The sequence below is a fragment of the Pteronotus mesoamericanus genome, unplaced genomic scaffold, assembly GCF_021234165.1.
Source record: "Pteronotus mesoamericanus isolate MK-2021 breed Mesoamerican mustached bat unplaced genomic scaffold, CSHL_Meso_final scaffold_54, whole genome shotgun sequence".
Classification (NCBI taxonomy): Eukaryota; Metazoa; Chordata; class Mammalia; order Chiroptera; family Mormoopidae; genus Pteronotus; species Pteronotus mesoamericanus.
Window position 1 is genome coordinate 18,698,431 of NW_026555321.1, and position 12,760 is coordinate 18,711,190.

General features: G+C 37.4%; 1 protein-coding gene across 1 annotated transcript in view; it reads left to right on the forward strand.

Moving 5' to 3' along the window:
• LOC129087914 (collagen alpha-4(VI) chain-like) overlaps window positions 1-12,760 on the forward strand; it is an 89,876-nt gene that overhangs the window by 26,370 nt on the left and 50,746 nt on the right. The window contains 6 exon segments of the mRNA XM_054595004.1: window positions 408-553; window positions 685-777; window positions 2,340-2,393; window positions 10,507-10,578; window positions 11,644-11,670; window positions 11,917-11,961. Coding sequence (XP_054450979.1) covers window positions 408-553; window positions 685-777; window positions 2,340-2,393; window positions 10,507-10,578; window positions 11,644-11,670; window positions 11,917-11,961 — 437 coding nt within the window.

Consider the following 12,760-nt stretch of genomic DNA (forward strand, 5'->3'; position numbering starts at 1 on the left):
CTTTCCCAGAGAAGCAAAATCCTATCATGTGCCCTTAAGGAGAGGAAGCAGAATATTCATGAACAGTTCCAATCATGCCACAGTTACTGAGAGTAAACCAGAAATCTGCACCAGGAATGGGTTTTAAAGGATGTAACAACACAATAATGGGTGAAAACCCTCTGTGAAATAAAGAAATAGGGACTGTAAAAGAATTATGAGAGTCCTTTGTGGTTCCACCTAACTGCTTTACTTTCAGCAGCTGGGATTGAAAGGTATCAGACCAATTCTTCAAGAAGGAATGCTATGAGCTAGTTTTGATTTTAACAAATATAGGAAGGGTGGGATGGTGGATGAATGTCTGGGGCCCAAACAAAGACCATTCAAAAGACATGCAAGTAAGTTGCCCACCTGCTGGTATCTTGAAGGATTCTCTGCACTCCTCATGATTGGCCTGGAAGGTGTACACAAATTGGAAGAGCTTCAGGAGCTAGAATTTGGCAGAGGATTTTCATATAATCAACCTCTGAGCATCACACTGCAATCCCTCCCAAGCACCTTAATGAAGCAACTTGTAAGTATATTTTTAAATGCCATCCACAGGGTTTTAAAAGCCCTGATGGAATGAATTTTGTATCCTTAGTGTATAATGTGATATAGGTTAACAGATGAACAAAGTCATGTGAAATGGATTCTGTCTTTCAGGACACAGCTGTAGAAAGAACATGCTGCCATACTTATGCCAAGTGTATTGGAGAAGAAGGGCACAGAGGTGATGTTGGGAGCCCTGGGAAGAAGGTGAGAATTTTCTTGGTGTGGATGGGGAAGGGAAAAAGATGACATTTCAAGTAGATGACTACATACCAGACTGTTATATCTTCAACACAGTTTTTCTAATTCTACCCTCTTAATAAACCTTTGAGAAAACTGTTATTTAATGGGTTTGAAAGGGAGGCTCAGAGATGGAACATCACTTTCCCAAAGTTGCACAGTTATGAAGAGGCAATTTAGAATGTAAGCTGTTGTTTATCTGACTCACATTCTTTCCATTCTATTCTGCTACCTACTTACATTTATTTGACAAAGATTTTCATAGATTCTCTCGCTACACAGAAGTTTTTACTTGTCTCCAAAATGTTCACTTATCCATCATCTGCTTTCTTTACGGCAGTCAATGAGCCTTGCCCTCCTATCTACCCTCTTATTCAACAGCATTAAACCTGAAGAAGAAAGCAATCATTGTTTACATATCTCTGTTAACTCTGAGTTAAGTGATGGGAAAATTACTACAGCACACTTTTAAGGGAGAATATCTCATTAGAAATGACCCTCAGACATTCAGGGACACAAAGTTCCATTCTCATAGGGATTTATAGCTTCCTGATGGGAGTATAGTCACAAATCCACGTGTAAGGGTGAATCAGATACCTTGGCTTCGTCCATCTTTTTACATATGCTCTTTATAAGGTTTTCCATGAGGTTGTTGGAATGAGCTCTTACTGACTTTGGGGATCAATTTTAATTTAGAATAGTATAAAGTGTGTAATTATTTCTTTGAAAAATAAATTGTAGTTAAGCCTTAGCACTAGATTATCCTCCCGCCCCCTTTCATATTCTTAAACATCAGACTGGAGAATCAGAAAATCAAGCTTGGGAACCTCTTGACATGTTTTGTTTTGTTTTGTTTTGTTTTCAACCTATGGGCTATGCCACAGAGGTCACAGATGGGAGAGTTTTGAATTTTTGACTTCTTTGTCCCTTCTGTTTGTTAAAATTCAATGGTTAGTTGAATTGTTGATCTCAAATGGACTGTGGCTCCCATGTTTTATTGACCAGTTTTTAGACTAAATAAACACATCTGGTTATAAAATGGCAAGCCAAACTCTCTTGAAAAGAAATAGTGTGTGTTTTTAGGTATCTAAAAAGAAGTTAAAAAAAAAAAGAAAGCTAAATAGCTGAGTCACACAGAAATAGGTAATGTGCTTTTGCTTATTGATGTTTTGTAAAACAAGGTCAAAGCCCTCTTTAAAAATAAATTTTCCTTAAACATTTAACTAGAACTAGTTTTGATTTGGATTTTCAGATTAGAATGGCTTAAAAAGTTATTTTAGAAGAATAAAAATAGGTTGATGTACCACTTATATTAAACCAAATGGGTATGAAAGTTTTCACTGTAAGATAAACAAGCAATATTTGTTTCTCTATGTCTCTGCACATTGTGCTCAACAGTGAGTAGATTCTCAATTAAATGGCAGCTCAATGAAACATCAATCAATTAGCAACAATTTTCATTTCATGTAGCTTTGAGAAATGAAGAATTTAGAGCCTAAGTGATTTATTTTGATTTCCTTTCCTCTCAGGGAGAAAAGGGGCCTGACGGATTACTTGGCTATCCCGGCGAAGAAGGTGGACATGTTAGTACTGAATCTTATTTTCTTCTTTGATGGAATATGGTAAAATAAATCACATATTAGCAATACTTAATTGCATGTAAGTCATCAAAGTTTTTATCATCTATGCTATTTAAAATGGGTTTAAAAATAAAATGGGTTTAAATTATCTATGTAAAAATAACCATTTATTATAACAAATGTCAGGTGGACAAATTGTGTAAAGATATATAGCCTCTAAAAGGTGTTTAATGAGGAAGTATAGTCGTTTTGTTTTTTTAATGAGTGAATTTCTGATAACCGAAAATGTGACCTGTATTTAATATGCATGCATATAATAGGAGTTGTTAATGTGAACTAATTTGCAGGTTATTTGTTATTTTGAATGATGTAGCCACGTTTGTAAGTGATTTAACTAAGTAAATTGAAGAGAATCAAAGCCATTCTTATAAGATGATCACTCAGATGCTTTCCTGAGTGGCTGAAAAGGTGGTGGAGTTTTAGATACCCACTCATGGTTTGCATAGAGCCCTGGATACTTCGCTAGCAAGGGAAAGTTATCGATCACGTGACTGGCTGTGGAGGAAAATGTATATTATAGAGTGAATTGTTAGCTAGAGGAATGAAATGTAGTAGGGATCATCTTTATTACATCATACAAATACCAAAAGGATTTCAAAGCCCCATTGTTTTCATTGTTTCCATCATTTTAAATTATGGAAAACCACTTTGCCACAGGTGTACTATTTTAAAATTAATTTGTATACATTACTGGTTCTCAAGCTTTTTGGTCTCAGGATAAACCTTTACACTCTTAAAGATTACTGAGGACCTCGAAAAGCTTCGGTTGATGTGGTTTATGTCTGTTGTTATTTATATTAGAAGTTAAAACTGAATTTTAAATGATCTGTTTTATTTTAAAATAACAAAAATAAAACCTTTAACATAAGTGAAATATTCCTTTATAACAAATGATATTGTCCAAAACAAAATATATTAGTGAGGAGAGTGGCGTTAAAAAAAAAATTGCGAATACCATTAAAGCCTAGCTTATTCAGCTAGATTCATATATTTGTTTCTTTATTCAGTCTGCTGTTATGTCACTTGCTATGTGGCTCCTTAAAACCTCGACCATCTACTTGAGAGAGCATAAGAGTAAAAAATAAAATAACATTTTAGTGTAATTGGGAAAATAATTTTAACTTTGTGAGCATCCCCTCCCAAGGGTGTTGGGAACCTGAGGGGTCCTTGGACCAAACTTTTCAAACTGCTGACATGTATAAGCATTAGAGTTCCCATTGCTGCACTTAGAGTAGCACATCTTTTTTTATTCTGAACATTTAGGCTGCCTGAACTTGGAAAATAAGCAGAAGGTAGAGAAAAATGCAGCTGCTGAGACCTATGTAAGCTGAGCCATTTCTTTGATTACATTTATGGGAGAATCGCTCAACTTGTATTTTGCCTCGGCATGCATAGTCTTAGATGTTAGAAATACATTCAGAAAGGTGAATTGTGGATTTTTTCTATTTTGTTTAGCAGTGGTAAAAATATTCCTTCTGGTTTTTATGGTGTTTTTTAAAATGTCCATTAAGTGTTATTTTATTTTTTTCTGTTTGGCCTATGGTTCAGCGAGCCTTGCCAAAGTTCAGAGGGTATGCTAAGGTCTGACGAACCCATTAAGATCACTGACACCAATTTCAGACAAACAGGGAAAGAAAGCCCTGTCTGCTGAGGGTGGGAGACGATTTTTGTCCTCTTCTCTTCTGTCTTAATACCCTAAAGTCAAGATATTTCAAAAAGATCCTCTAGTGCATAGCAAGATACATAATGTGAATGACGTAGAGGAACACCCTTTTATCAGCCACCGTGTCTCTTTCTGAGATTTCAGTTACATATGGTCCCCCACTGTTGGAAATATTAAATGGAAGATTCTAGAAATACACAATGGATACATTTTAAATTCTGCACTGTTCTGAGCGACGTGATGAGATCTCGTGCTGTCCCTTGTGAGAGGTGACATCCTGGTGTCCGGCATCTCTACATTGTAAATGCCCCCCGCTTGTTAGTCCCTGAGTAGCCATCTGGGTTATCAGACTTCCCCGGCATCACAGTCCTTGCATCCGGGTAACCCTTATTTCAGTTAATAATGGCCTCAAAATGCGAGAGCTGTGATACTGGCAATTCAGAGACGCCAAAGACAAGCCATAAAGTGCTTCCTTTAAGTGAAAAAGTGGAAGTTCTTGACTTACAAAGGAAAGAAAAAAATCACACGCTGAAGCAGCTTAGATCTATGGTAAGAAAAAAATCTGTGAAATTGTGAAGGAAAAAGAAATTTGTGCTAGTTTTGCTGTCACACCTTAAACTGAAAGTGTATCTCATCTGGTAGGCACTTTATCATCTCACATCATTATAAGAAGATGGGTGAGTACAGAGAATAACATATTTTGAGAGAGACCACCCACATTCACATAACTTTTATTACAATGTATTGTTATCCTTTTTCTATTTTATTATTAGTTATTATTAATCTGTTATTGTGCCTAATTTAGAAATTGAACTTCATCATAGGTATGGACGTGTAGGCAATACCAGTATGTATAAGGTTCAGTGCTTTCTGTGGTTTCAGGTATCCACTGGGGGACCTTGGAATATATCCCTGGGAGATGAGGGGAGAAGAATACTGTATATGATTTTATACAATTTAAATTTTTATAGTAGAACTCTAAAGAACATAAAAAGAAACAGGTGAAGTAGATTTTAATAGTATATTTCATTTAACCCAATATATTCTAAATATAATTATTTAAACATGTAATTCATATAAAAATTGATAGGATATCTTACTTTTTAAGTATGATGTCCTTGAAGTCCAATGCATATTTTATATTTATAGCACATCTCAATTTGGACAGACCATGTGTGGCTCGTGGCTACTGTATTGGATAGTGTACCTCTAGTAGGTCCTGTTTGGTCACCAAGAGAAATTGACTTCAAAATATTTTGTCTTCTGAGTGGCTTTTAATGCCATTTCTCCACAAATCAAGTTGGATCAGGTTGCTCCACCGCAAAGACATCTTTGCAGATGGGCAGGTTTCATTACAGGGCTCTTAATTTGTATTGGGTTGGCCAAAAAGTCCATTTAGTTTTTTCTGTAAAATGAAAGACACATTTTTCACTTTCACCAACAACGTTATTGATTTGCATATTTTGAGTATGTTGGCTATCTCCCTTGTGGTATAACGTTAATTGTTCTCAATTAATGTTTTGATTTGATCGCTAGCAATAACTGGTCTACCTGACCTTGGAGCATCATCCAGCAAGAAACCTCCAGCAAGAAAGTTTGCAAACCACTTTTGACATGTTCAATCAGTCACAGCACCTTCTCCATAACACTGTACAAATCTCTCATTTTTTTTTTTGCGTTTCAGTAGTGTTTTTACCTCTCTTGAAATAATAAAGCATAATATGCCAAAAATGTTACACATTTTCTTCCCTCTTCAGTATCAAAATGGCTACACAAAAATTCACCAATTTTGATAAGTTTTTTTTTAAATGCGTTCTGATACGACAGCTGTCACACAATACGATCTAACAAAATTGTTTTGATTGAGGTTAAAGACAACTAAGTGCTACTAGAGCCATGTTCAGAAAAAACCAAATGGAACTTTTTGGCCAACCCAATAGGTTCAAATTGAAAGTTCATAAGGACAAATAACTACCTTCCCCCACCCCGCAAAAAACCCTTAGTGGTATACAACAGCTGTCACTTTTACTAAATTCTCGGGCTCCGTGGGTGAGGGAAGTAAAAAGGGAGCAACAGGGGGATTGTCAAGGGGCAGCTGACGCTGAGCTGACGAGGCATCTGGAGCTGGAGGGCCCGCTGGGAGGGTGGCTTCCTCTCCACCTTTGGCCCTCATCTCTGTTGGGAGGGCTGGCCTGGCTGGCACTGCAAGAGCCCGAGGTGGAAGTCGATGGCATGTAAGAGCTGGGCCTAGGAGGCAACATCCAAGCCAGCGCATCCGTCCTGAGAGTGAGCATTCCAGGAGACTAAGGCTGAAGCTGCAAGGCTCCTGAGAAGCCTCAGAAATTAGGCGGTAACTTGTCTGTCACATTCTATTGGGTACAAACAAGTCACTACATCCAGACCAGATTCAAGAGTCCAGTGGGGGCATTAGGCTCCCCCTCCTGCTGAGGGCGTGGCAGGGTCACAGAGCAGAAGAGCATGGGTATTTTGTCGTGGGCATCTTTGGAAAATATAACCTGCCAGACTCATGAATTCTATATATTTTCAATATTAAGCTGTTATGAGATGGTGGTTTAAATGTGCATTGATTACACATCAAATAGTCATCTCAAATTAATGAGATTATCTAAGGTCACAAAAATAGTTACGTAAGTTCAATAGTAACAAAAATAGTTAATATTTGTTCACATCTTCATATGTGGCATATATATGGCTAAACATTTTGTATGCATTTCCTCATTTCATTTAAAAAATAAGGTATCATTATTACTATTCTCATGTCTCATAAAGTAACTTGAACCAGCGCAGCATTTGAAAAGCTGTTGGTGAGGTTACTCTTTCCATTACGTCATGGCTGGAATTGATAGCTTTAAGCAATTTGTGAGCGAAGAGTAGACTAGTTTTTAAACATGACAGAGCTTGCTATCTGAATGAGAAACACAATAAGCACAAATTTTGTTCTCAAAACAATTTAACATATGTGTTCATTCTAAGGTAATTCCCTTTTTTCTCATGAGAATATCCCAGAAATGCTTTTGCCTTCTTTGAATACATGGACTCTTAGGGATATAGGTGAACTAGACAAATTTCTACTTATAATATTTAACTTATTTAGTTACATATACACATTTAAAAGTTTTTTACTATGTAAAATGATATATTAAGTTAGAAATTCTGCTTTTTTCTTTTTAATATTGTATCAACCATTTAATTAAAAATTATTCGCATGTAGTTTCTGTATCAGTTTCTTCAGCATTACTGGAGCCACTCTTTGGAAACCTCTCACCCAGTGTTCTAGAGTATATTGTGTCTGCTTCTGTCTAAGTTGTTTAAGGTAAACCTCTTTTGAGTCTGTTTAGGAAGGCTGTCATTGCAAATTTTATTTCCAACTTCCAAACTCATTGCCTCATTTTTCTTGTAAGGATATTTTTATGTTCTCCACAATATAATCACAAATTCCAGTGTTTATAAAAATGATTTTTTAATTTCTAAAAAAGATTTTATTTATTTGTTTTTAGACAGAGGGGAAGGGAGGAAGAGAGGGAGAGAAATATCAATGCGTGGTTGTCTCTCACACGCCCCCCTACTGGGCACTTGGCCCACAACCTAGGCATGTGCCCTGACTGGGAATTGAACTAGTGACCCTTTGGTTTGCAGGCCGGTGCTCAATCCACTGAGCCACACCAGCCAGGGCTAAAAATGATTTTTAAAACTCTTGTTTGCATACTATCTAACATTTGAAATTGTAAAGTCTGGCTCTCAAATATAATAAATAATAAATTATAAACAATTTCTTTGCTATCTTTTTTTAACTGATCTGTTAGTTGACCTCCATAAACATCCCCAAAATACCTCAAATAAATACTGACTCTGTGTCAATATTGTGCTGTTCAAAATTAATAAAGAGAGCAGTTCAGTAGAGAGAGTACTCTGAAATATGAGAAACTTTGTGGGGACTCAAATTTAAGAATACTCTTTTTTCCCCCCCTGTGGACTAATTTGAGGAAAACGCACACCCAATTATGGATATATATTATAGCAACTGGAACTCTAGAAACTGAGAATAGAAGTCAAAAGAGTGGAATTTTTTCTTCATAAATTTCTTTTTAATTAAAAGATATTTTAAATTGTGGTAGAATACACATAAAATAAAATTTACTGTCTTAACCACTTATAAGTGTATGGTTCAGTGGTTTTAAGTACATTCACACTGTTGCACAACTATCACCACCATCCGCCTCCAGAGTACCTTTCATCTTGCAAAAACGACACTGTCGCCATTAAACATGAACTCTCCACCCTCTCCCCTACCACCCACTCGCAACCCCCACTCTACTTTCTGTCTCTGTGAATTTGGTTTCTCTAGGTGCCGCATTAAGTAGAATCAAGAAGTATGTGTCTTTTGGGTTATTTCACTTAGCATAATATTCTCAAGGTTTATCCATTTGGTAGTAGGTCAGAATCTCTTTCCTTTTTACGGCTGAATAAATCTATTGTATGTATATACCACTTTGGTTTATCCATTCATCTGTCAGTGAACCCTTGGTCTGTTTCTGCCTTTTGACTATTGGAAAGAATTCTGCTGTAAATATGACTATGTAAACATCTCTGTGAGACTTAGCTTCCAATTCTTTGGTGTATACATCTGGAGGTAGATTTTTACTTTTTTGAAAAACTACCATACAGTTTTGAATAGCAACTATAGTCTTGAATAGTCTCACTAAAAGTGTCCAAGGGTTCCAATTTCTTCACATCCTCATCAACATTTTTTTTATGGTAGCCATTCTAAGAGTGGGTTTAGTTTTAGTGTTTGGTTAAAAATAAAACTGTAAGAATTTTTCCTTGGTGTCTCTGCTTTATCAGGGACATTTGTTTTATATATAGCAACTGTTTTCTAATAAAGACAACAACCAATTGTTCATGATTGATAACACTGCATAGTGCAACATGGTACAGTAAATACGTTAGAATTAAATTTTCCAGATGAAGCTTAAACACCACACAGTGAACCAACCTGAAAATACACATAGACTAGAAAGAAGGTGGAGAAAGCAGACAGTTATTTGACACCTACTGTATGTTAGGCCCTGCATGAGGCATTTTGTATACATTATGACACTTGATCTTCACCACAATCCTACTGATACATGTTAACACTTTCATTTTCTAGATACAGAGGTAGAAACTCAGAGAAAGTAAGTGGTTTACTCAGGTCAGAGTTGGAGAGGATTGGAGATGCGCTCAAACCCACGTCTGTCTGAGGCCAGAACCAGTGCTTTTCTCATGCTCTCTTGCTGTCTGTTAAGTATAAAACCCCTAATTTGTTCAAGCCTTATTTATGAAGATTTATGAAGCACTTTCCATACGGTATCTTATTCATTCACTACAACAATCTTTGATGGTTAGAATCAGTATTATCCAGATCCACATTTTATAAATGGAGAAAATTGTAATTCTGGGTAACTCTACAGAGTCATGTACATGCCCAAGCTTACAAAACAAGTTGGAAATAGAACTTGGGCTCAAACCCAGGTTCTTTCATTCTAGACCCAGAGCACTTCTCACTTTTTCAAGTTCCCTTTTGCTGTCCAGGAAAACTTATCTAGGGAAGTTACCCAACTTTGCTAAGTAGAGGTTAGATGTTATGTTTGTAGACCCTGCTTTGATGAAAGCTCATGTTGTATATAGTACTTTCTAATACATATTTGATCAGTTTGGCAAAAGGCATGATATCTACCACTCCCTTCCTATCCAATACTTAGATCCGAAAGTTATACTCAATATAATTTAAGCAGTAATTCTTTAAGTTCTGACTGGATGTCCACGGTGTGCCAAACACTGTGCTTAGGGCTGGAAACCCAGAGATAAAGAAAATGAGATGTTTTCCTTGTAATGAAGAAGCTCCCAACATGGCAGAAAACAATATAACACAAAAACAATAACACACAATAGAGCTTCTCAGAAGGGGAGGTGACAAAGGATCTATACCTTAGGAATGGGCAGGATTTCACCTGGAAGAGAAAAAGTCAAATAGTGGCTTATTCTTTGTGAGACTACAAGAAAACCATCTAGTTTTAGCTGCCTGAAGAAATGTTCAGACACACGTCTCTTTTGTTTGAATGCTGAAGTTTTGCCCGTGTGGCTTGACCGAATTGATAAAAAATGTAGATAATTTGGATTTCCAAGATTTGGGGTCACCAATATTTGTAGCTGATGGATGAACATTCTGATTGCCTTGCATGTGGTCCAATCAAGTCTCTGAGAATGTACAAGTAATTGTAAGGACTGTGCCATAGTTTAGTCATTCTTATGGTCATCATTGTTGCATTGAATCAGTTGGGTTTTGAGAGAAGTCGTTGCTTGATTGCCTCTATGTGCATCTTTATTTCACAGGGAGAAAGAGGCCCCCACGGTTTACCTGGACCCCGAGGTGAGGAAGGATGCCCTGGTGTGAGAGGACCCAAGGTGAGTGTGACCTCAAACTGTGGAATTCTTCCTACATCTCTGTTTCATCCCTTGAGTCTGAGGAAAACTTTAATTCTTCAACATAGGTATGGTAGCTTGGCTCCTCCTGAGATGGAGGGTTTCCCAGAAGTTGAGCCTGAGAAAAGGATGCAGTGCACATAGTTTGCTGGGAGGTGACCTCAGTAAACACATGTAGGGAGTAGAGAAGTTAAACAGGGATGAAGGTGGCCTAAAAAGGGTCCATTATCAATTAGATTCCCACCAACGGTAGACAGAGTTTAATCCTGCCGAGGAACTCTGGAAGCCAGTGTTGAACATGCACCTCTGTGTTATCCCATCAAGGGTCCAGGGAGCTGGGGTATTCACGCACCGAATCCTATCAGGCATCAGCTGAGGGCTGCTCCTGGAGGGCAGTAATTCCTCAGCACTTCTGGACTCTTCTAGTACCAGGAAAAACCCTCAGGAAGAGAGTCACAGTGCTGGCAGTTGGAGGGTGGGCTTGAGAACACTGAAATTTTCAATTGTCCCTAAAGGGGATAATTGGCGGGGCCTCCTTTCTGAGTGGTTGCATTCAATGTCTTTTAACCTTCCAGGTTTAGAGAATTTCCTTTAAGAAGGCCAGGGGGGAAAAAAAAAAGTTCTACAACCCCAGAGTTCTATAGATAGTTTTTCTGACCAAAATGACCATATTCTGTATATTTTAACAAGTTACTCTTTCAATTAATTTGTCCTGTTGTTCCAAGAAGCCCTCTCCTGCTTGCTAGTAAGTATATTGCCAATTTTGTTGAAAAATGGGTGTTACAATAAGTGGTGGGTCACCGTCCCTTCCTGCTCACCCCGACTGCGTGAGGAGTCACAAGGTTGAGTTTCCCTCCCGAGACCCAAGCACAGGGAAGTGGTAGTAATCAGAGTGCTGCGATGTCCATTGCAGTCGCTGGAGAGGAATCTTCATTTTGGTCTAATAGTTGCATTTTCTTGAAACCAGAGAACTTACGGTTTTGTAAATTAGATGGTATTTTGAAAATCTAATTCAAGCTCAACTGTTTTTATTTTTCCCATCTTTAGGGCATACGAGGGTTTTCTGGAGAGAAGGTAGGTGACTTTCCTTACTCCTCTTCCACTGAAGAGTAGCTTCTTTGGGAAACAAAATACCAAGGCCATTGCTTTTCCTGTGCCTGAGCGTGGCGGGGTGGTGCTTAAAACTTTTAGGCAAAGGGATGTGTCAGATGGTATTAAACACACAACTGGAAAAAAAATATTAGTGTGGAAATTAACATCAAAGCAATAATCGTGTGCACCGCGGTCCTCTTGTCTCTAACCTCATTTTTTGCTCCACAGGGCAACGCTGGTGAGGATGGCGTTGATGGCTTGGATGGAGAGCAGGTACGGGAAGTTTCTCATTCTGTGCTCCCCCTCTACCAGTCTGGCATTTATGCTCTCTATTTATACATTTCACAGGCAGTCTAGAAATTTTAACATACAAGCTCAGCAGTGTTTAAATTTAATTTAGCTATTTGCCCTTACCTTCAACATAGAAGGACCCTACAAACTTAGCTCTAAACAGCTGCCTCCTGTATTACATATTATTGTGCAGTATTTTATTTCCATTTTGTGGCTAAAGTCTACCAATTAGACGCTATTATTATTCTGTTCTGTTGTCAATGCTTATCGAGCTTTACTCTCATATTTATCACTATTACTGGTGCCTTCAAAAGAACATGAAAAGGTCATGTTTCTTTTGCCTATGGTAGGACTTTTTAGAATTTCCTTTAATGAAGTTCATCAATTCCCTTGGCTTTTGTTTTTCTGAAAATCTCTATTTTACCCATTTTTTCTTGAAAGATAGTTCTTGGAAAACATTTTTTTTCAGCACTTTGAAATGTAATTTCATAGTTTCTTGGCGTCTGTTATCTCTTTCATTATTGCTGGGAAGAAGTTATCCATCAAACTAATTGTTGTTCCTTGGCCACCAACCTTAAAAATAATATATCAGGCTGTTTTAAAATTTCCCCTTGTTTCTAGTTTTCTGCAGTTTCAATATAATATGTCCAGGTATAGATTTGCTTTTATTTATCCTGCTTGAGACTTATCAGGCTTCTGAGTCTGAGCATTTGTGCCTTCTATAAGTTTTAGAAAATCCTTAGCAAATTATCATTTCAACATTTTTATCTTTTACATTTTC